Consider the following 25,006-nt stretch of genomic DNA (forward strand, 5'->3'; position numbering starts at 1 on the left):
GCCATGTTCTTCCTCCTCTAGTGGTCTCCTCTTCTAACTGACCCATTCGTATCGTCGGCAACACTGCCGCCTCCACCCTAATTGACAACGCTGTCGCACATTGCCTCACTACCCTTTCTTGTCCGATCTGTTGCCGCTCGTGCCTTCCTTCTAATTCCCACCCACCGTATCACATATTTTGTCGTCGACGACCACACACCTCTCAATCTAAACCTGTCAACCCTATGTTAGTCCTCCATGGAGATGTCGAGGCGAGCAGCGTCGTTTCTGTCTCGGGCACATTAGATATGCTGCGGCCGGCGGTCTCACCTTTGACATTGCCTTGTTTTTGTACCTCTTCTCTATTGAAATCTACTGAAACAATTTCCCAAGGACTAGAAAATGCGAACAAATTAATGTACTTCCCCAAATGGACCACATAAAGTAACTCTACAAAATACTCAAATCAAAGAAAGTACATAATCGCAACACACATACAATCTCATTGTTCTCTTTAGACATGAAATCCTCCAGGGACATATATGTCTCACTTGAATCTAGTCCGTCGAAGGGTGACCACCTCCTAGTCCTGTGCGGCAAACACCCTCGAGGCCATCTGCACCACGTCGATTTCATCAGGGTCGCTAACGCTGGCACTACCTCCAGCAGGGCAGCTCGGACCAACGGCATCTATGTCGTAGTAGTAGGACCAGCCGCCAGCTCCACCACCCATGTTGCCTAGTTGGTTGTTGGCGGAGCACTCACGGTGCATCCCTGCCACTGCCTTTAGGTTGCTTGCCGGGAGGGAATGTTGTCCGGTGAACGCGTACATGTTCATGCTCGCATTGGCCGCCTGCTGGATGTCTTGCTCACTAACCATATGTGTCGGTGACAAACCATACCACAGGCGGTTGTTGAGGTGCACATTGGGAGGGATGTAGTACGGGTACCCCTCATTTGGCCCATCGATGACATTCAAATCCTGGGCCCAGTACTGCATGTTGGCCGGGTTTGGGTGGTAGTGCGTACCAGTCATGGCCGGATTGGGGTAGGTCGGGTGCGCCTGCACGGTAGGGGCGATGACGATAGCAGCATCTCTACCGGCCATCCCCATCTGCCCACAGTGCTCTTGGTCATGATAGAATTGTGGGGACATCATAGGTGTCTCCACGGGTGATCCGGTGTGCGGCTCCACACTGCGGATGTACTCTGCAAGAAGGGAGAGCTGGCCAGGAGGTGGCTGCTTGCTGTTCCTCTTCTTGAGCCGGCGCTTCGCGTTCAGACTGCGCTTGGTGGCATTCCAGTGGTTCTTGACGCCGTTGTCCGACCGGCCGGAGAGTAACCGGGCGATCACCGACCAGCGGTTCCCCCAGGTCTGATGCAGCTCGATCAGCTTGATGTCTTCCGCGTCGGTCCAGATTTTCCTCTGCAAGGGAAGTATTTGTGAGTTAGTTAATTATGGCATAACATTCCATTGAAGTACAATTGAACACACCACAACACACCAAATGTAATAACTACTACCTTTACCTTTTTTTACACAACACAACACTCATGTGCACGGAAGCATTATTTTTTAGAAGTCAACCGAGAGTCATTTTTCTACCATGCATGGATAGGATGTGCATGCATCCACCATTCGTCATTGCTTTGAGATTTATCTTACCTTTTTTGGTTGTTTGCAAAATTTGTGTTGTTTAAGAGTACCAAAATTTTATTCAAATATTTATCTTGTTTCAAAATCCATCATAATGTTTTTTCTTGTACCAACAAATAAGAATGCACTTGTTTCAGATTAGATTTTTACTGGTACGTAATGGAACATTACTTCCACTATGTTACACACTGAAACAAAAGAAAACTAATGCAACACTTCAAAACAAGATAAAATTCGCCAAGATCAGAAAACATAGCCAGAATCTCAAATTATCTAAGGAAGCTCAAAGTATCTCAGGAATCTACTGGTGAGAAAATTTCCAACTAAGCCTCATACTCTCACAAAATTGATCTATGCAACATATAAATTGATGAAATTGTGGAATGAGCCTGATAGAAAAAACAGAAAGAAAAAAAGTTAGTATGTGGATAATTATTTGGAGAGGATTGACCCATACAAAAAAGTGACATTGCTATCTATTTTCCAGATATCTTATTAAAAGTTACACCTATTTTGCGTTTTCTACAATTTGGGGAATCAATATTGTGTAATTTGAGGTGCCCGAGATTTACAAAACTTCCAGAAAAAGATCCAAGTGCTATTTTTGTTGGAACAAGGAAAAATATTTACCTTTTTTATTGATTAACAAGAGAAGTTTGTAAAATAACAACCACAAAGACACCAAATTACTCTCCTACATTACATTACTCAAATTCTTGCCCCCCACAATAGCCCAAAGAGACGCCCCATCTTGGATGAGGCAACAATGACTGCCAGTGGCCTCACTTTATTGCAAAAGACACATACGTTCCTTTCCTTAGAAATCTCCCATCCAACAAGAAGGAGGCAAGAATGTAGAGATTTCCTTGGTTGCCAATTATTGAGGACTTCTTTCCACCAAGACTTCATCGTCTCAAAACGAGGAGAAAACATCATACTAGCATGAAGACCAAGATAAGAGATAACGTCATTCCAAACTTGAGGCAAGAACCGACATTTGATGATGAGGTGAGCCACTAATTCTTGCACTTGGTTGCAAAGAGGGCACCAGCCGCAATTTGGTCACTCACAACGTTGCAACCTTTGTCGTTCAAATCATATTTTCGATGGCTAACCAAGCAAAGAACTTACATTTTAGGATGCCCAAACCTTCCAAGCTGTGGCATGCAAGTTGGATCAGATGAGGCCGACGAACTGAGCCTTGTAAGCCGATGAGGCGGTATAACTCCCATCGTTGGTCACCTTTCTCATGGTTGGATCTTGGATGTCTGGTTGGATGACAACATGCATTGGCAAGTTTGTCTTACATAATGATGAATTATTGGATGTGCTCTAGTGTGAGGCCACCTTGACTACTAGACTGTAGAACCCAAAACATATCTCTTAAAACCTTGTCCACAATGCCACCTTTCTTGCAGGATATTTTTTTAAGCATCAGTCCTCCAACCACGATGACTCTCAAAATTTGGCTTTAGTTCCATTAGCAATCATACCTAATTGGCCACCACTAATAGATCACTTCATCATTGTTGCATGACATCCACATACCGCACCACACCCCTTGTGGTTCGTCCTAGTCAATCCATAACCATAGTAAGTGAAGCACGATGGCAAACTTCCAAGATTAAGAATTTTCGACCAGCAAACTCCTCCAGATTGCAAACTTGCTCCAAGTTAATTTTGCACTTGCCTCCGGTCACTTTATCTTTCCTCGCCCAAAGATAGGCAAACCTCAAGCTATCAATCTTCTTAAAAACCTCCACGAGGAGGTCAAACAGTGCAAGACGGTGTATGGCCACAACCGTGAACACCGCCTTGACCAAGATCGTCCGGCCCGCGGTATCAACATGATTCCCTCTCCAAGTTGCTAATTTCCCAGTGGCTTAATCTTCAAAGTGTTGCAAGTGGACCATCCATATTTCTACCATGAGGGATAATGCAAGGTAACATATGGGGAAGGATAAGAAGCATGTCGGGAAGGACTAGAGTATGTCATCAAGGCTATTGTTATTGCACCATATAGGTGAAACAAGGCTCTTTCTGCAATTTTTAACAAGGCTAGTAGTATCCCCAAAAGAGGCAACCTTGGTGGTGAGGACTTCTTGCTTGATAGGGGCACATGAAACAACCACATCGTCAGGTAAAGGGAACTACGAATGCTCGTGTGATGCCCACCAAGAGGATGAAGTTTTCCTTAGGTCATATACTTGCTAAATATATGGTGCAGCGGGTCAATGGAGAGCTCGGACCCCTGAAAATGCCCACGACCATGCTTGATCGGGTCCTCGGCAATCCCATTGAGAAAAACTCAAGAAGAAGTCAAAGAGGGGAGGGTCGAGATCCATACCCAGAAGTGGCCTTGGAATCCATGGTGACTAAATTACATTGCTATAAAATAGCCCCACCTAAAGGAATCCAATGCCTTCTTTATGTTGAGCTTGAAGAGGAGCATATGTGTCTTGATGTGGTAAAATCTTCTAGCCACATTGGGCACATAAATGAAGTTATCGTGGGTGCTTCTCCTCTTAATGAAAGAACTTTGTGCAATGGAAACAATATCATTCATGTCTAGAGCCAACCTCATGGAAAGAGTTTTTTCAATAAGCTTGGCCACGACATGCATAAGGCTAATAAGCCCAAAATAGTCATTCAGTGAACAAAGGGATCAAGTCATGGGAACCAAGCGACAAATCTAGAGGATTGCAAATTTTAAATAGGGAGATGCTAAAACTCATTACTTTCACCTAAGGATCAATGGGTGGAGGAGGAAAAATCTTATATATAGTCTCAAACATGGGAGTGACTGGGTGATGGATCATAAATACATCATTAGGTGAAGCAAGGTATTAGGTTGTCCCCGTGACATACTCACTCGCTGGCGATGGCATCGCATGGCCACCTTCACCACCATGCTCCATCAAAGCATCCTCCATACTGTACTCATGCTCCATTCAATTCATCCAAAAATCCGAATTGATGAAGAGAAACATGCAATATGTTTCAACACTTCCCCTCACATCTAGGCTATTTTAGTCCTTAGGAGTGGGACCAATGTAAGACGCAAAATCTTTTTGAATACTATGTTGGTAAGGTCTTGAACTTGAGACCTATTGGCTTGGATACCATATTGAACTCATGCCCCACTAGCACATCCAAAAAGTCGAACTGTCGTTAAATCGTAGTGAAGTTTGAAAAGCGTCCGGAGCGCGACGCTATGTCTGGCAGCCTCTCCTAGAACAGAGCCACTAAACAGTCAACCTCTTCCTTGTTGACCTGTTCAACCTCACCAATGACTCCCATCCATTGGCAGAGAAGCCTCTGCGGGAGCTGGGCGATGGGAATGACCTTGTTCTTGGCACACATGCATGGGCTTTCCCGACTTGTCTAAATCGGTGACCTTCGCGAGCGTCTTCCTCCTTATTGTGGATGACCAGGGCGGTGTGGAGCTAGGAGCGGGGAGAATGGGAGGCAACACCGGCACAAAAAGTGGTGTGCTAGGGGAGGGCCCTGCCGGGAGCGCAACTAGCATGCAAAGCATCCATCTCCGTCGTCATTGGGTTGTTGTTCAAGAGCACTGGGATGCTAGGAAGCGAGGCATGACGATGGGCATGTGGTTCTTCATTAGGCCCAAAGGGGAATAGGGGGGTCTCGGTGCATGGGTTGATGTTGTGCACAACTCATCATAGAGCTCATGGCAGTGGGTAAGGGGGCTTGGTGCATGGGCTCGTGGCGTGCACATCTCCATTGACGAAGCAGACCGTACCTGCATACCAAAGTAGGGTCCGCCTTGTGCAGTCAGCCTGGTCTGGAGGGAATGGAGGAGAGCTTGATTTTGTCGTAGCCCACACATATCTCAAATGCTAACCCTGGAGCAGGAACATCTACTCATATTCACCAAATCCAGGAAAACCATAATAAACAAAAAGCAGCAATTTCACAAACAAACAACATCAAATTTTTGGAACATGTGTATCTGACTATCAGCATGTGACTTGTTTTGTCTACAGATTGTACTAATAGAAGTACCACATCTCAAATGCAATTTGTGTGCTAGAACGACTCTTACTTTAGGGAATACCAAATTGAGGCAATTCGCAAATATGTAGCAGCTTTGACAAATAACAAAGACAAAAAAGTCGGTAATGTTATCTCTATCTGGGGACGTTCCTGGGAAGAAATCCCAGCAAATGACCCACAGACCACAGGATCAAGATCTGATGGTGGCAGTTTTTTTGATGAAAATGCACTAAATAAACAATATGCCATGCTTTTTGTTGTTGTAAAAAATACAACCCCCAGCACTAAAATTGCCAGCCGCGCCATTTGCAAATGCCATCCTGGACAGTGAACGGTCGCTGGCTATTGCGGTCCAAATTCGATAACGCTTGGGCGATCACTTAGTAGCGAAGAATTTAAAAATTAGGACACACCATGTCAATTAGCACATTTGGATATTTGTAAGTGCAAGTGTGGTTTTTTATTTATAGACTGAACAAAGAATTCCTGTACACATTTCAAATGCTAATGTGTGGCCAGGAACATCTATCCCTACTAATTTCCCAAAATTACTTGGGTGATCAATTGGTGGCCTAAATGAAGAAAGTAATTGCCACATTTACTGAGTAGACTAAAGACATGCAATACTACTAACTATTTTTTTGGGAGTTAATACCCACTTCCGAATGGTGACCAAATTATAGGTGCAAACTTTTGGATGTATAATCATAAGATTCAACTAATGAAAGTGCCATGTCTCGAATGCTAATTGGTGGGCTGGAACATCGACTCTTACTTTAGGGATGTCAAACTGTGGCTACTCACAAATAGGTAGAAGCAATAAGACAAATAATCAAGACAATTTTTAATTGGGTGATCACTTAGTGGCCAAGAATCTCTTCTCTACTACTTAAAAAGAACCTAAGGTTCCCATTTCAGCCTCTCCTTCATCCAACTTCTCTCTATGTATGGTTCCTCCTTCCGTTCTCCTGTTTGATTGTTTCCTCCCATCTCAGATTTTTCTCTCAGATAATAATATTTTTTGGTAAGTCAATAATTTTTTACTAAATAAGTGCTTAACAATAAGATGACATTTTGACTCCCATATCTGATCTTTCTCACAAATAATATTTTCTTTGATAAGTCAATAAATTCTTACCAAATAAGTGCTTAATAATAAGATGACAGGTAAATCATGACAATTGCATACAAAGTCTTGCTAATATTATAGCAGACCAATGTAATAATAGACCTGCAATCACGAGCAAATCTACGAGAATGTTTATACTCCTGTTGCCACACACGGGCAATTATCTAGTTTAAAGAAATGAGACACCATGTCAATTACTCCCTTCGTTCACAAATATAAGATGTTCTAACTTCTTTTCCGAATTGTAGGTATATAGATTTGTTTTAGCGTGTTTGTTCACTTATTTCAGTCTGTGTAGTCCGTATTGAAATATCCAAAACATCTTATCTTTGTGAACCGAGGGAGTAGTAAATTTCCATATTTGTAAGTGCAAGTGAGATTTATTATTATTATTTACGAATTGAACGCAGAAGCCTTGTACACGTTTCAAATGCTAATGTGCGGGCAGGAACATCAATCCCTATTAATTTTAGAAAATTACTTCCCTGCAATTTTTTTGTTCAGAAAATTACTTGGGTGATCATTTAGTGCCCTAAATGAAGAAATTAATCGCCACATTTACTGATTAGACTAAAGACATGCAAGACTACTAACTATTTATCCGGGAGTTAATACCCACTTCCGAATGGTGATGAACCAGATTAACGCAATGAGAATTTCTTTCCGTAAGCACACTCAATCATAAATCATCAAAATTCCCTAAAATCAAGCAGCTAGTAGGAACTAGGGAGATAAGAAATTTAAATCTGGTGAGATCACCTCAATGTTGGGGTCAAGTTTGTTGACCCATCTCTCCCGGCACTGCTTCCCGCTCCGGCCGGGGAGGTACAACGCGACCTTCGTCCACTTCCCTTTGCCGAATTCCTGCACCTTCGCCCTGAGCAGCCTGCAACAAAATCACGAACAAACTGACGAAGCTGCAGCTGATGAAGGACAAAGAAAAAGGTTTGCAATTTAGGGTTGGATTTTCTACGTACGTGTCTTCTTCCACGGTCCAGGACCTTTTGAACCGTGTGAGCCTTCGGCCGCTGGATCTGGCACGCGGCGGCGCCCGAGCAGGTGCCGCGATTGCCGTAGGGGCGTCGCTGCTGCCGTAGCGGGGGAAGGTGGTGGTATCCATCTCGTTGATGCCACCAAAAGCCCTTGATCCGACGCCAGGGACGACGACCCCCCCGGCTAGAGCACCACCATCATTATGAACGAAGTGTTGTGCAACACCGCCATGGCCGAAGCTCGCGGCCGCCACGTCCCAGTCGAAACAGGCACTCCCTTCAGCCATCAGCGCGGCCTCCAAGGTCGGATTGGAGTAATGGTAGCAGGAAGGCTTGCGGTAGATATGGGGCAAGCAAAGATAGAAGAAGGGGAGTAGTCTTTGGCTCTTTTGTGGGAGAAATGCTTGTATCAGAGACGGGGGTCGAGGGTCTGTGCTTGATATAGAAGGGGACGGTGCCCCATGCCCCCATCGGCCCGTCCATTCTCCTACCCCCAGCTCCTCATCAAGCGGCCAGGAGGCGTCCCACATGACAATAACGTTCCGACTACAGGTTTTCAAGTTCACTATGGACCCTGTGCACCGGGTGTACGCAGTCTCTGGAGAGGTTTGTGTGGTCCAGGGTGGGTCAGACTTCTCAGTACAGATATGGTGAAGCACAACACCCGTGCCCGTATGAAGGTATGCGCGCAAATTATGGGGAAACGGAACGCCTGTTGGCGTGCTTCGTGATCATTTGCAGCTAAGTACAGGGTGTATTTGGATATAGCGTGATAAATGTTTCCTAAAATCTTAAAAGTGCACGCTCGATTTCTGGTTGAAACGAGCGGCCGGATGCTCGCCGCTCGATCAAACGCAGCCCGGCCCGGCCCGCAACAGTGCAAGCGCGATTTTAGCCAATAGTATCTGTATCTCTACTACCTAAAAGAACAGAGTGTTCTGTTTCCCCTCTTACGTTCCACGGTCTTCATCCAACTCTCTCGTAAGACCCCCTCTCCCCTCAAGTGATTTTCTTTTCTCCCTCCACCGGTTTTCTCCCTGCCGGTCTTATCTTCATCTGGCCAGACAAACCGACTCTATCTTTGGTAAAAAAACAATTCACGTAAGGTAACCAAACGCAATCAATTCATGTATGGCAATCAATTCATTCATGACGGTGATCAATCTCCTTCCTTCTTTTAATCAAATGGTGATCAATCTCCTTCCTTCTTTCAATCAATTTCTTTCTTCTCACCATGGTCTTCTACCCACACAGATGAAAAAGCCAGGCGATTTTTCATCTCCTCTCTTTCCACCCGGATCATGGCCCCTTTCTTCCCCATCTGCCGCTCCCCCTCATCTCACCATCGTCCCGGACCGCTGCTTTGGGGCACCATCTGTCGCTGCCGCAGCAGCGAGTGCTGCCCACTCTGCAGATGTCGGGCTAGCCGCCGCCGTTTCCCAGGATGCATAGTACGACGGCCGCGGTGCAGGGGTCCGTTAGGTGCAGGTCAGGGCCCTCTAGATCAAGAACCTGCATTAGTGGATGGATGTGAACTGCGCACGGGCAAGGCGGCAAGGTATGCATGTGCCTCACCCTCTCCCACGGATTTAAACATGTCATTTTTTATAAGAAGTTGATGCAGTATAGGAGGAACATCATATTTTTAGACACGGTCTAATCAATGTAACTTCTCCATTTCTTTCCATAGGAAACCATTCGTTCTGCGATCATGTGCATATAGTGCTGAACAATTATTACTACTATGTACTCCGTATATGTAACATTTTTGTTCTAGCATACAATGCCGAATAATTATTACTATTACAGTGCCGAATAATTATTATTACAATGTACCTGTCGTTTTTATAAGAAGTTGTGCAGTTTTGTTCTAGAATGCGACCTGAACGCACTCCATGTTGTCTCCTCCAATCAGATGGATAGTAAAGCAACTTTATCCAAGAATTGTTTGTATTTGTTGATCGTTGAATGCCCAAGACCAATGCACATACAAGAAGCTTGTGAACCCCCAAATTCTTTCTTGAGTAAGCAAACATATTTGACCACATATTTTTTATTTTTTTTGTAAATTGATCATACAATTTATTGATCTCTAAGCTCTGTAATAATGTTATCCTTTATTTATTTTTGTGCAGACATAGGATGACAAAGAAATTATATCGAGGATTGTGTACTAACGTTTATAATTATGGGTTTGTGCTAGCTATTTCTATTTTGAAGCAATTCCTTTAGGATTGATGATTACATGATATTTATTTTTACGACAAAGCTAATTTCCAGTCCGCTGAATTTTTGCAACAAATCCGAACGCTTTGGATGCTGTCCGTTATAGATCGTACGACCATCACGCATCAAAATATTTAGTTCATTGATATTTACTTCCTCCGTTTTAAAATAGATAACTCAAGTTTGTATTAAAATTAGTACAAAGTTGGATCATCTATTTTGAAACCGAGGGCAGCCTTGCCACCGCCTAGTGAAAAAACTGCTTCGTCCGTCTCTCTTCTTCGAATCGCCACACAGCGTCCTCCCAACCCGGCCGCCGCGGAAGAAGCCGCCGCCGTCCGAGCACTCTTCGAAGGCCTCCTCCAGGAGCGCGACCATCCCGTCCGCCTGGCCGGCCCGCTCCCCGTCTCCTCCCCCACGCTCCCCACCACCGGCGCTGAGACCGAGTCATCCGGCGACGACGAGGCCGCATCTGAATCCGGCGACTCCTCCCGCCCCGCGCGCGCCCGCCGTGACCTGAGGTGAGTGTGTGAGTGGTTCCGATGCACTAGTCTCTCTCTCTCCATATTCTCTTCGATCCGGTGCTAGCTGATCTGATCCCGACGGTTTTCTCTGTTGTTGTCCGCGAGGGGCCGGGCGAGCGGGGTGCGCAGTGGACGGAGTTCGTCTCGTGGGAGCCCAGGGCGTTCGTCTACCACAAGTTCCTGGTAATCACTAGTGCTTCCCATCTTGCTCCTCTTCAACATTCAAAATCACTGCTGCTGGCATGGTTTATTCGTTCCTGTACCTGCTCCCGCACGCACATTGTTATGCCTATGTAAAGACTAGATTATTGTAGGCTCCATCTCGTATCATCTCAAATTTTGGGTGAATTATGTGTGTGCTTTTTGGTGAAATGCCGGCCGGCTTTTTGAGTTGCACTTCTGTCTAGAAACGAGACGGCGCTGGACCATCACTTGGTAGAAATGAGTTTGACAGTGATTAATGGAAACATGTTGTTTTTGCTGCACTTCTGTTTTTTGTATTTTGGGATCTTGGCTGGACTGCATGCCATTGCCTCCGGGAAAGGAAAGATTGTAGTGATATTTTTACTGGCTTTAGTTCTACATTCACTGGAGCTCATGTATGGTCGGTTATTACCTGATCTATTATGGAAGAATGGGAATGTAGACGGTGTGAACAAGTACTCGTCGAATCTTGGCAGCCAGGTCCTGCTCGACATACTTGTAGCCCACGCACGTGGCGTCCAGCGCCATGCACACACGTGCAATGAACGGGCTCAACCGTTGGCCCAACAGCTTCACGTCTCCTTCGACACTCGTCATTGCTGTCGTTTGTTTCCTTCCTTCTCTCCTTGTTGATCTCCTGGTCCTGGTCCTCTTTCAGTCGGACTAATAGCTTCGCGTTTCTGCTGCTGGTTAACTACTTTTATATTGCTTCAGTACTGTTAACGCGCATCACCTTGTGAGCTAGGTTGCAGCTGGTAACTACTCGAAATTTTCTCCATGGAATTTCTGGGACGAGGGTGATTGTTGTTTGACACTTGTCTCCTCCATATGTTTCTGGCACTCTCCTGACTTGACTCACAAATCTGAAGCTTAAACATGTTGCTACTAGTTCCAGACTTTTGTCAAAGCAGGATAATGGACTTGAAGTGATTGCAGATTTCTTAGCAAGATCAGACAGACAAAAAGGAAGGTTCACACAAGATACAACATGGGTGTCAAGGTGCGCATAGGTGCATTCACAAAGAGAATTCTGAAGCTTCATGGCGTGCCCCACCAGACCACGTTGTCGACGAGTGCGTCCGTCACCACTCCCTTCGCCATCGTGGCTCACATTTTTTGTTCTACAACAGTTGATGTAGCGTCTTTCACTGAATCTTCCACTGTTCAGATTACCAACACGACTCTTATGTAATTATCATGGTGCTAATGCTATAGTTATCAGGGTGCTAATGATATATTTATCACACTTGCTTATGGTAAAATTACCATGTTGAATTTTTCAATGGAGACATATATGTTTTAACAGGTGTATGATGGTCTGTGGTAACTTTGACTTGGGAAAAATTATTGAGACATACCTCGATATCTTATGTGTAAATATCATGGTAACTTACGCACTGCAGAAATGATAACTTACATACAATACTGTAGTAAATTTTGACACGGAAAACATCCCTCCCGTAACTTCCAAATAAATAACCTGGTAATACACGCATCACAGAACTTGATCACTCACGCATAAATACCCGTGTAGAAATACCCCCCGATAATTTCTCTGGAAATAGCACGATAATATATGTAGAACGGAGCCGAAACTTTCGTACAAACACTCTGTAACTTTTGACCAAGAGAAGAAGAATTGTTGGAGACATACCCCCTCTCCATTACTTCTGTGTAAACAATGTGATATTTTTAAGCACAGTGGAGCTGATAACATATGTACAAACACTACGGTAACTTTTGTCTGGGGAAAATAACTATTGAATACATACCCCCCCTCCTCCTGATAACTCTTTCCAAATAGCATGATAATTTACACACAGCAAAGCTGATAACTTATGTATAAACATTGTGGTAACTTCTATCCGAGGGGAAAAAGAATAGCTGAAAACGTATCCCTCTTGATAACTTATGTGCAAATAGTGTGATAATTTACACATAGCGGAGCTGATAACCTATGTACAAACACATTGGTAACTTTTGAACGAGGGGAAAAGGAATTGTTGAAAACATACCCTTCCCTTGCCCCAGATAACTTCTGTGCCAATAATGATAATTTACCCACATTGGGGCTGATAAACTATGTACAAACACCGCGGTGACATATGACTCGAGGGGTGTTGAATACATACCCCCTCTCTTCGGATTATTTGTGTGCAAATAGCATGATAATTTACGCACAATGAAGATGATAATCTATTTACAAACACCGCTGTAACTTCCGACCGAGGGAAAAAAGAATAGTTGAAAATGTACCCCCTCGATAACTTATGTGCAAATAGCGTGATAATTTACACACAGCGGAGCTGATACCCTATGTACAAACACATCGGTAACTTTTGGCCGAGGAAAAAAAGGAATTGTTGAAAACATACCCTTCCCCTGACCCTGATAACTTCTGAGCAAATAGTGTGATAATTTACGTGCAACGGTGTTGAAAACCTATGTACAAATACATCGGTAACTTTTGACCGAGGAAAAAAAGAACAAGAAAGCTAAATTCCGAACAATCGGAATCAAACCACCATCCTAGAGGTTTAATTCCAAACTCGCTACCACCAGGACAACTCATTGCTAGCAATTAGATTTAGGTTAGCTTGCTTGTATTTTTTACGAATGCTGCGGGCGCATTTTCTTTACAGCGGGCGTGATTTCCTGTTTTATTTTTTCTGGATCTTGTCGCTGGTCATAAATCGTATAACATGGTTATTTTATGAATTTTTTTGGCTGTTTTTATTCGCTCATTTTTTGACAAAAAAATCTATCTTCATCACTTTTCTTTTCTTTGTTGCGAGAAGATTTTTTACGGAAGCAGAAACAAGTTGTTGAAATATAACCTGGTAAGTTTTTTTACGAATGAAACGATAATTTATAATCGTAGACTTGATAACTCATATACCATCATCATGATAACTTTAGCACAAGGAAAAAAGCTCACAACCCGGTAACCTCCATGTGGATAGCATGGTAATATAAGTATCACAAAAAAAATGTCTTACATGCAAACACCACAAAAAATTGACCCAGGAAAAAGAGTTGTTGAAAATATACCTCCGATAACTTCTGCATGAATAGCATGATAAAACACACATCGTTTACCAGATAACTTAAGTACAAACTACATGGTAACTTTGACCAAGGATTTTTTTTCTTTGAAAACATACCCCGGGATGGGTGAGTTGTTGAGAATATACCCCGGTAACTTCCATGTAAATGCATGGTAGTATACTCACAGCATGGCTGATAATTCACGCACAAACACAGTGATGACTTTTTGACCCAAGAAAAAAATTGTTATCAAACATACAAGGGTAACCTATATGAAAAAATAACATGGTAATATGCGCACATCAAAGTTGATAATTTACTTAGCCGGAGTGTGATACTTTTTTGACCAGGGAAAAAAGTTGTTGAACCGCCCTCCCTTGGTAACTCATGTGTACTAACATGGTAGTATACACACAACAGTGTTGATAACTTACTTAGCCCACATATGGTAACTATTTTTGACTTGGGGGGGGGTGCTGAAAAATAGCATTATAAATTATGTATAAAAAGCATGGTAGGATACGCACGACAGACCTGATAACTCACACACAAACACTACGGTAACTTTGACCCGGATGGGTTGTTTGAAAACCATAGCTCCGATAACTTCCGTGTAAATAGCATGGTATTATAGGCACCGTATACATGATAGAGCACGCACAAACACCACGGTAACTCTGACCCGGGCCGGGCCGGTGGGGGGAGGTCAGGAAGTTGTTTGAAAACATACCCTCTCCCGATAACTTATGCATAAATAGAAAGGTAATATGTGCACCATAGACTTGATAACTCACGTATAAACATTACGGTAACTTTGCCCGGTAAAAAAGTTGTTGAACCTCCCTCCCCTGGTAACTCATGTGTACTAGCATGGTGTAACATCCCAAATTTTCAATTTGAAATGTTATACATAGGTCATCATATATATGCATATCATACTTTATTTGCATTTTGGTTTTGATCCTAGAAATTTTAAGCAACTCAAGGACCCACGGAGAGAGTTGGGGATTTCATTCATTTTCATATTTGAATTCTTCTCAAATATTGAAAAGAGAATCATTTTGGTTTTAATTATTTTTCTCTCCAAAATATTTCAATAAAAAAAAAAAGAGCGGAGATAAAATGACTTCTCCAAAATAAAAGAAATATTGGAGGAAAAATATTAAAATCAAATAAATAATTTATTTGGATTTTATTGCTATTTTATTCGAATTAGAAAAATATGCATTGTTAGGCCATAAAATGTTCACTATGTTCTAACTATTTTATTTAGACGGTGAAAATTGTTTTTGGCATTTTCAGAATTTATTTTATAATTATTTAGGATTTTTCCTTTCGGCGAAATTTATTTATTAAAAAAAGTTCCCGGACTGAACTGGGCCGAAGGCCCAGCCGGCCCGCTGCGCCGCCGCCTTCCCGAATTGTGGCCGAGGCGGACTCGCCGGAGCCCGGGCGCGCCACGCCGTCCGCGTCGCCCCTCCCGCAAGCCGGCCTCGCCCTCCCTCCTCCTTAAATACCGCCGCCCCCGCCGCCTCCTCCTCCCGGCCCGCACCGCACCACCACCGCTGCCACCCAGCGCCGCCGTAGCCCGCGCCGCGCCGCTCGCCGCCGCCTGCCGCGCCGCCCGCGCCGCTCGCCGCCGCCTGCCGCGCCGCCCGCGCCGCTCGCCGCCGCCTGCCCGCGCCGCGCCGTCACCCCGCTACTGCGCCGCCGTTGACCCCGCCGACCCACCGGTTTTTCTGGTGAACCGGTATAAAACCGCCCGGTTTTTATTAACCCTAGATTGGTTTTTTTTATTTATATCGGTTCAGTTTTCTTCGGTTTAGGTTAATTAACGAACATTCGTTCGTTAGTTCGTTTTAACGAACAAATTCACCCGTTTGCCTCTGTTAGCGAACGTTCGCGCCGTAATTTTTCTTTTTATTTTATTTTTTCGGCCAGGGACCTATCCGCGATTATTTTTATCGCAGATTAGCCCTGATCTTCAAACCCTCGCAACTTTTTAACCGTTCGTCCAAATCCAGTGAAACTAACGCCAAAATCTTCGTCTCGAGCCCCTCTTTTTGGTTAATCAACTTGAACATGGGTTTGACAATTTAAAATTCGGTTTCAAGCAGATTTGAATTCGAAGTTTTTTTGACCGTAGTTTCAGTTCCGTAGCTCCGATTCGATTGATTCTTTTTGCAAATCGAAGCTCTTAAGTTGGACTTTCAGATTTGGATCTTCTTATTTGAGTTTTATCCTTGCATCTACGCTTGAGTGCTTATGTATGCTATTGTTTGTTTGTGATAGAATTCCCGGAGTGCGAAGCGTGCTACTACGAGTCTCTAGGTTTTGCGGATCATCAACAAGGCAAGTAACACATTGATCATACTCTTTTCATACCCAGTTTTTATGCATTAGTTACAATCCTCAAACAGTGCATGATTAGAATGTGATTAACTTGTGGGTATTGGGAAGTAGATGATGAGGTAGAACCTATTGCCCTTTTATTATCAAACCCTTGGGAGTTACTTCTACGTTATGCTTATACTACTATGCTATGCTCGTAGACGTGGATTGGGTTCGAGTGTATCCATGACAGATGTGAGATTGTAGGACACGACCACTAAGATGAGCCATAGGTCACTCTTCTCTACACATTTCTGACTCCTCTCCATTTTCCACTCTGTAGGATGGCGGACTCAAGGAACAAGTTTGCACAACCGGATGAAGACACACCTTTTGGACGACACTTGAAGGAAGTCACTATGTACCTGAACATAGGAATACCAAGCTTCACCGGGACCTACACCGCCACTTTACCAGAAGAGGAGCGTTAGATGATTCGACTTCAAGTTCCAGGAAGGACATTCACGCCAGTTACTGAACCCATAGAGTTTTCCTTTGATGCACCAACCTAGAGTCTAGGAAAGAGCATGGCAGCCCACATCGCCATGGGACGCATCGGCGAAGTTTATCACAAGGATATTAAGGACACCATCTACCAGATATGTGGGCGCCAAGATGAGCAATGGGAGACGATCAGCACCAGGAGGGATAGGTCTATTGCAGCTTTCATCCAGGAGTTAAACCATCACATTCGTCGCCAGGAGAACCAAATGTGCGCAAGCATGATAGACTTGAAGAAGGTGATGACCAGGAACATGGAGCTTGAAGAGGAAATCAAGTCTACACGTGACGGATATGAGGAGGAAATCGCAATACTAGTGGAGAAGAATGACGACCTGACAAGGAAGCTAGGAGTGTTCATGGGAGACCCCGCGCCAGGAGGAGATGACGACCCTCCCGAGGACATTCGTTCTGAAGACTACATCATCATCGACGACACCGACTCCGACCCCGACAGTAGTGATGATGATTATGAAGACGAAGCTGGAGCGGATATCATGGAGTCTTCCACCGATCAAAATTTCTAGTAGACCACCATATTATCAGTAGTATTCCCCCATGTATATAGTAGTAGCCCGAGCACTGTAACGATAGTTAGATCGATTGTATGCCCTTGTTTGAATTGATTTGGTGTGATATGAATGTGTTTGTCTCATATGCATATGGGTAGTGCTTTCTCACTAGACCTCATTCTATTCTAATCTCTCCCCTCTAAACCCATCATATGCCTCCGAGACGTGACCCCGGATTTGTCTTCCCACCGGAGCTCACTCAGTTGATCCAACAGCAGAATGCCGTGATGCAGTTACTAGTCCAGAACCAAGGCAACAACAACAACAACCCACTGCCACCACCTCCAGTTGACAACTTAGCCCGTTTTCTGAGGTTGGAGCCGCCGGTGTTTTCCAGTAGCACCGAGCCAATAGTTGCTGATGATTGGCTACGTAGGATTGGAAGGGAGTTGACCACCGTAGGTTGCACAGATGCTGAGAAGGTGCGTTTTTCCACACATCAATTGGATGGACCCGCAACCTCATGGTGGGAGAATTACACAACCACCTTCCCCATAGCCAATGTCACTTGGGAGCCGTTTCAGCAAGCATTCCGCACATGACATGTCTTAACTGGATCTATGAGCATGAAGAAGCATGAGTTTCGCAACTTACGCCAGGGAAACCGTACCGTGGGGCAGTACGTGGAAGAGTTCAGCAAGTTAGCCCGCTATGCCCCAGATGATGTGGCCACAGATGCCGCGAAGCAGGAGAAGTTTATGGAAGGGTTGAATGATGAGATGAGTATGCAGTTAATGATGGCAACATTTAACAACTACAAGAGTTGGTAGACAAGGCTCTTATGATTGAAGGGAAGCAGCAGCAGATTGAGAGCCGCAAAAGGAAGTATGGACAAGGGAAGTACAATTCAGGAGCTCAGCAGAAGCCTCGTTTTACCCCGAACTCAGGAGGATATACCCATAACCATGGAGGCCATACGCACAATGGAGGAAGTTCACATAACCACAGTGGCCCCAAGAATGGAAATGGGAATGGAGCAGGCAGCAACCAGAACCGCTCTAACCCAGCCACACCCGCCAAGAAGGACCAAAGTCACATTACTTGTTTCAAGTGCGGGAAGACCGGACACTATGCCAATGAGTGTCCTGAAGCAAAGAATGGAAATGGCAATGGAAGCTCTGGGAAGAAGCCCAACCCTTTCAATAGGGGACAAGTGCACCACATTAACGTGGAGGAGGTTGAAGCGCAGCCAGATGCAGTTATAGGTAAGTTTTTGGTTAAGTCATTTACTGCAATCGTTCTTTTTGATACTGGTGCATCGCATTCATACATTTCAAGGGGATTTGTGGATAAGTATAAGTTGCCCACCAAAGTTCTTATGACACCCATGTTAGTAAGCTCGCCAGGAGCGGAGTATATGGAAAGCCAAGGATGTTTTCAGATGCCAGTGACCATAGGTAGGCATGTTTTCCCCTCAGACCTAATAATTCTTGAGTCGCAAGGATTGGATGTGATACTAGGAATGGATTGGCTATCAATGTATGGAGGAAACATCGATTGCGCCAGTAAGTCAATTCTGCTCACCACCCCGGAGGGAAAAAGGATCAAGTATGTATCCGGGCATGTGCCGAGGAGGACCCAAGTAAATTCTCTCATGGGAGTTGTTCAGGAGGAAGTGCATGTAGTGAAGGATTACCCGGATGTATTTCCAGAGGAATTACCAGGCATGCCGCCGGACCGAGACATTGAGTTTTTGATAGAGTTGTTGCCAGGCACCGGACCGATATCGAAGAGACCATATCGGATGCCCGCAAATGATCTGGAGGAGATAAATAAGCATATTAAAGAGTTATTGGAGAAAGGTTACATTCAACGAAGTTCATCACCGTGGGGAGCCCCAGTACTCTTAGTTGAGAAGAAGGATGGATCTTTGAGAATGGTTGTTGATTATCGTTCATTGAATGAAGTGACGATCAAGAACAAGTACCCACTGCTGATGATCAATGATTTGTTTGACCAGCTGCAAGGAGCTAAAGTATTCTCCAAGATCGATCTACCATCAGGATACCACCAGCTGAAGATCCGAGAACAGGATATACCTAAGACAGCATTCACCACAAGGTACGGGCTATATGAGTATACGGTTATGTCATTTGGATTGACTAAGGCCCCTGCCTATTTCATGAGTATGATGAATAAGGTGTTCATGGAGTTCTTGGATAAGTTTGTTGTGGTGTTCATTGATGATATCTTGGTGTACTCGAAGAATGAAGAGGAGCACAAGGAGCATTTGCGTTTAGTTCTCGAGAAGCTCAGGGAACACCAGTTGTATGCCAAGTTCAGAAAGTGTGAGTTTTGGTTGAAGGAAGTTGGATTTCTTGGCCATGTTATATCAGGAGAAGGTATAGCAGTGGATCCTACCAAGGTACAGTCTGTCACTGAGTGGTTGGCACCCACCTCAGTTGGAGAGATCCGCAGTTTTCTTGGACTTGCAGGATATTATCGGAGATTCATTGAGAATTTTTCTTAGATTGCGAAGCCCATGACGGAGTTTTTGAAGAAAGACACTAAGTTTAAGTGGACATATGAATGTGAGGCAAGTTTTTAGGAGCTGAAGAAACGTTTGGTTACAGCCCCAGTGCTGATTCTGCCAGATATACGCAATGATTTCCAAGTGTATTGCGATGCTTCTCGCTTAGGACTTGGAGGTGTACTTATGCAAGATGGAAGAGTGGTTTCATATGCCTCACGTCAACTTCGACCGCATGAGTTGAATTATGCCATGCATGATTTGGAGTTAGCAGCCGTAGTTCATGCACTCAAGACCTGGAGACATTTTCTTATTGGAAACTGTCGTGGAATTGTCACGGCAGATGTCCTAGTGTGAGGACTTAGTCGTGGAGCCATCGCAACAAAGTTAGCTTAAAGGGGTTAAACATGACAAAGTACACGAGGAGTTTATACTGGTTCGGCCCCTTGCGATGAAGGTAAAGGCCTAATCCAGTTTGAGGTGGTATTGCTAGGGTTTCGATGACCAGGGAGCAATACGCTTAACCTAGCTTTCGATCTGTTGTTTCTTGTCCCTAAACTGCCGCCGGGTCGTCCCTTTATATACACAGGTTGATGCCCCGCGGTTCACAGAATCCCGGCCGGCTCATAAACGTGTCCGGCTCGGTATCTACTCTTTCCTATTTTACAATACAAGTCATACGCCTATGGCGGTTTATGTCTATGGGCCCTAACCCGCCTCTGGGCTTTGGGCTTTCTTATTAAGTCTCCTTCATAAGTCGCCATCTTCTATGTCTTCATGGGCTTCAATACTGGTAATCATCATGAGTATAATCCGGCCCCTCCTGGGTGGTTTATACTCAATAGTTATATCCCCAACATTAGGCCCCGGGTTGATTTGAACTTGTTCACATCAATCTTCAACACTTAGAAAAATCCCTCCTCCATGACCTTCGCGAAACTTATAACTCGCCATGACGTCATCTTCTAGAATCACGGTAACCCGCCGTGACGTCACTTTCCATTAACTTTACACAGAGCCCAAATCTTTTAATGTATCCCCTTTTTCTTTAATGAATCTCCGAAAATCGAGGCGTCTGCATGTCTACAGGTCCGTTTTTTAACCTCCTCGATTCCCGCGCTTGCCACTTATCCATTCGCCTTATAAATAGGACCGGGGGTCCCTTTCAACTCCCCCCGTGCCTCTTCCCCTCATCGTCTTCCTTGCGTCACCCTAGCGCTTCGAGCTCCGCCGCCGCCGCTGAACTTCGCTTCTGCTTCAGCGTTGGCCACTGCATCAACCTGTTCGGACCAGACTCCGCTCGCGCACCTCCGCCATTCAACAGCTTCAGTAAGTTCTTCTTCCTCCTCTTCGTAGATCTGTTTAGGGTTTGCACTAACTCATGGAGGTTCGGCGCTGTTCTTCACCTGTTCTTCGCCGTAGCATAAATGGCAGATTCAGACTTGATATATTCCTGTGTAGTAGCAGTAATAGCCCTTCCTTTTGCATCAGATCATCTCTTTTATATAGAAAACCCAATCTGGAACTTCATAAACTGTTCAAGTACCAATATTTAGGTCTGAATATTTTTCTTTTTCTGACACACGGTAGATCCAGAATTGCGATATCAATGTGCGAAAATTGTTTTTCATCACTTAGTCTTCAAATCTATACTTTGAATATCTGTATAGGCGGTTTAACTCAGAAAATCATAATCCATCAGGTACCATTAGTCCCCTCTTAAACCGCCAATTGCTCATGTATGCAACTTGATAACATCAATCTCCGGTTTAACACTTTAGCACGTTTCAACACTTTCTACCTTTTTAACTTTTAGTGGATTAACCATGAATCTTAAACCGGCACAAACCTTCTTCCAGGTTATCGAATAAATGGCCAAATCCTTTTATTCCTGCAACTGGGTTCAATCCCGGGTTACAGAAGGAAGGCTAAACGGGTTTGTTGCTACTAGCGCTTTAGCCAAAAAGGAAGTCATCCACTAGAGAGTCCCTGGTTCTGAATGTCCTCCTGAGCCCAAGGAAGGAGAAGCGGTCGTTTTAGCTGATCATCTGAGTCGAGGATTTAGCCCTCCCGGATCAAAAAATTTCCGTGATGTGCTTCATTTCCTCCAGCTTCACCCTCAAGATATTGGACCGAACTTCGTATCCAATATTTGCAATTTTCAAGTGTTCTGTGAAGCTTACCTACAAGAGGAGCCCACGGTCGAATTGTTCAGAGATTTATACTATTTAAACTGCTGCACATAATTTGTGGACGGGCCCAACACTGAACTTGGCGGGGTATCCATCCAAAAGAGAAAAGATGTCAGCTTCCCTCATGCCAACCATTATAGCCATCCTAAAGACTGGAATCAAACTTGGTTCTATTGCCGAGATACATCTCCAGCTGATGAAAATCCTCTGCCGGGTTATCGTGCTCACCGGCTTAGTAGTACACATCCACTCCCCCAAAGACTCAGCGCAAAGGAACGAGCCAAATATGCACCACAGCTCTCAAAGCTCAGAGCCTTTGTGGCAAACGGTTTAACAGGCGTTGATTCCGTCCGTTGCTGGCTGTCCTGGAGTATTTTACCCTTAAGTCGTCGCCCCGGTTTAATGTGTGAATATACAGGGGACTTGAAAGATCCTCAACACCACATTGACATTGAACTGACTGACGCTGAAGTTACTGAAGCTATCAAGAAAATGCTGGATATACCGGTGGCTGAGTGCAGCAAAACAGGACTTAGTCCTTTCTGTGCTACAAATAAACCGCCAGCTGTAAGAACTGCTCAACTCCTGCTTACTCCATATTCTTAACACTTCCTTATGATCTTTTCAACTTTTAACAGGGTGATGATCCATTCTGGAAAAAGAAGCCGCAGGATAAACCGACCAAAATAGCTCGCCCCAAGACCAAGGTCCACAATAAACCTGCCAAGAAGAAAACCGCCGAATCCACCGAGTTGAACATCGATGATGACCTTGATAACCCGGAGTCAGAGGTAGAACTTGATTATCTTGGCTCCTTTTTCATACACCTCATTGACAATGATCATTATCAGGATGACGCTGAGGCTAGCCATGCTGGTGACATCGAGGTAATTATTCTTTCCTCCGGCTCAGATCCTCTGCCAACGCAGAAAACCCGTCAAGCAAACCGGAAAGTAAGATTTTCACACCCTCTAGCTTACTTGGATCCAAACTTTCTTCTGAAGAAACAACAACACGAAGCTCGTCGCACAACCCGCCATAGTGGCCAGGTGGTTACTTCCTCCGGTTTACCGAACACACCGGTTCGTAAACACCGCCCAGAGGTCTCTTATACTTCTGACATACATTATCCCAAGGCGGGTTATTTCCGATATCCTCTTAATCCGTCTGATTCAAATTATCAGAGAACTTCCCATTCTTCCTCTAGCGAATCAACAGGGACGCAAATTCCAACCCTTAAAACAGTTCCTGGGTGAGCATATTTAACTGACCCTTCATATCTTATACTTGATCTTCATACTGATCTAATCTACAGTTATTATTTTTAGGGCCCAAGCCAGAGCCAGTAAAAGGGCCAAAGTGAATAAACCGGCTGAAGACCCCATTCCATCTGAACCGGAAAAAAAACCCTGAACCATCTAACCCAAAGGCTGAAAACATTCCTGATGACCCGCCACCGCAAGATCAAGAAACTGAAGCTGAACATATGGAAGTTGATCCAATGATTCAGGCTGATAAACTGCCAAGTCCAATTAAAGCTGCAGATGACAAAGTTGACGATGTTGTGGTTACTGGCCTTGGTTACACATCCCCTGGCAACCCCATTGCTCTGTCCAAACACAGTGCCAAGGAAGAAATCTTTGCTGTTGACAAGGGCAAGTGGAAAACGGACTTGGAAAGCTATGCTCACCTTAGCGCCCGAGATATCCATTCTGGGTTTTTAAACCGTTTTTACACAAGCCGTGATTATGAAGCCGGTTTAGTGAACATGATGAAGGAGCGATATGAGGTAAATGTTGTTAACTCTGCATAAGTATTCTTCCGTTATGACTGGTTTAGAATATCAACTCTAGTAGCCCCCAAGGGCTGGTTTATAATACCAATATGAACCGGGACTTGTGAAATATCAATACTTCAATTTTGCCTGTGTAGCCCCCAAGGGCCGGTTTACACTTTCAAGATGAACCGGGACTTTTATGTTGCAAGGCTCAAAATTCTTGTTGAACACTGTTGTAAACCAATTGACCACCAAGCTGATTGATCGAAGAAGAAATCCATAGTTTTATCTTGAGCAAATATGCATTAGCCCCCAAGTGCCAAGAATAATACTTGTACCGACCTTGGGACTTGTAATTTTTTTTGATAAGAAGCAATAGACATTAGCCCCGAAGTGCCAAGTGTATGACTTGTTATGTGCTTGGGACTTCAAATATACACTGCCAACTCATAAATTGCATGTCTCTTGCAGGCTGAGCTTAGCAAAAAAGAATCCCAAATCGCCGACCTTCAAGAAAATATCAAATCTCAACAAGCAAAAACTTCCAAGGCCAAGGAAGAGCTGACCAGTGCTTTAGCAGCCATGGAAAAACGGAAGGAGAGCTTCAAGAGCAAGCGGGCAGGCTGGGACGCAGAAAAGACAAGTCTTCTAAAGAGGGTTGAGGACGCTGAAGCAGCCCTTAATCCGGTGGCAGAGGAGCTAACTGGCTTGAAACAGCAAATAAATGCTATGATTGCTGCTATTTTTGGTAGATAACTTCTTCATAATCTTGAAACATGTGTTATCCCATAAACTACCGGTTTACCGACATTTGTGATGATGCAGGATCTCGCATTGCTCATCTTGGCTCGGGTATGCAGAAGAAACTGAAGGCTGCCTATACACTTATAGAGCAATTATATACCGGCGCACAACAGATCATCTGCACAGCTTCTCATAACAAGCCGCCCCCAACTTTGATCAAGGAAACATTAGAGAGGCTGTCGATGCCTGCCCGGTTTGAAGAGCTAAAGAGATCAGCTGCAAGGGCAGGTGCTCTTACTGCACTAACTCAGGCCAAAGCATGGATACCTGATCTTGATCCGGCTGATGTGGGAAACGGCTATCCGAGCATAAAGGAGGACAGGTCAGACTTTGATAATGAAGACCTCAGAGCTTTGACGAAGGAAATGCGCCCATTGGCTAGCAAATTGGCTGAAGAGACCGATCTTTCTCATTATCAGTCGATTTATGATGCCAACAACAAGAGAGTTAATGCGCCAACCTATGATGCTCCAACTCTTATTCCTCCAATCCATAAGCATACCTATGCCCCCGATGTTGATCC

At 44.4% G+C, this 25,006-nt stretch overlaps 1 protein-coding gene and 1 long non-coding RNA gene across 2 annotated transcripts; one reads left to right on the forward strand and one right to left on the reverse strand.

The window, feature by feature from the left end:
* Nucleotides 1-375: 375 nt before the first annotated feature.
* LOC109755221 (uncharacterized) lies at nucleotides 376-8,149 on the reverse strand. Its single transcript, XM_020314118.4, has 3 exons — nucleotides 7,760-8,149; nucleotides 7,542-7,668; nucleotides 376-1,405 (listed from the first exon to the last, which is right to left on the reverse strand). The coding sequence occupies exons 1-3, from the start codon at nucleotides 8,059-8,061 to the stop codon at nucleotides 563-565; spliced, it is 1,272 nt and encodes a 423-aa protein (XP_020169707.1). The 5' UTR covers nucleotides 8,062-8,149; the 3' UTR covers nucleotides 376-562.
* A 1,490-nt stretch (nucleotides 8,150-9,639) lies between these two features.
* Nucleotides 9,640-11,990, forward strand: LOC120970306 (uncharacterized). The gene is made up of 2 exons (XR_006670203.2): nucleotides 9,640-10,707; nucleotides 11,665-11,990. It is a non-coding gene; the product is annotated as an uncharacterized lncRNA (long non-coding RNA).
* The last annotated feature ends 13,016 nt before the right edge of the window (nucleotides 11,991-25,006 follow it).

The sequence above is a fragment of the Aegilops tauschii genome, chromosome 1 (genome assembly GCF_002575655.3).
Source record: "Aegilops tauschii subsp. strangulata cultivar AL8/78 chromosome 1, Aet v6.0, whole genome shotgun sequence".
NCBI lineage: Eukaryota > Viridiplantae > Streptophyta > Magnoliopsida > Poales > Poaceae > Aegilops > Aegilops tauschii.

What these genes read in the sequence shown, in the direction of transcription:
- LOC109755221 (XM_020314118.4), bottom strand. Translation starts at nt 8,061, where the DNA reads ATGGCTGAAGGGAGTGCCTGTTTCGACTGGGACGTGGCGGCCGCGAGC. An exon ending in TGGACCGTGGAAGAAGACAC is followed by an intron (nt 7,669 to 7,759) that starts GTACGTAGAAAA and finishes ATTTTGTTGCAG; the next exon opens with GCTGCTCAGGGCGAAGGTGC. An exon ending in AACTTGACCCCAACATTGAG is followed by an intron (nt 1,406 to 7,541) that starts GTGATCTCACCA and finishes CTTCCCTTGCAG; the next exon opens with AGGAAAATCTGGACCGACGC.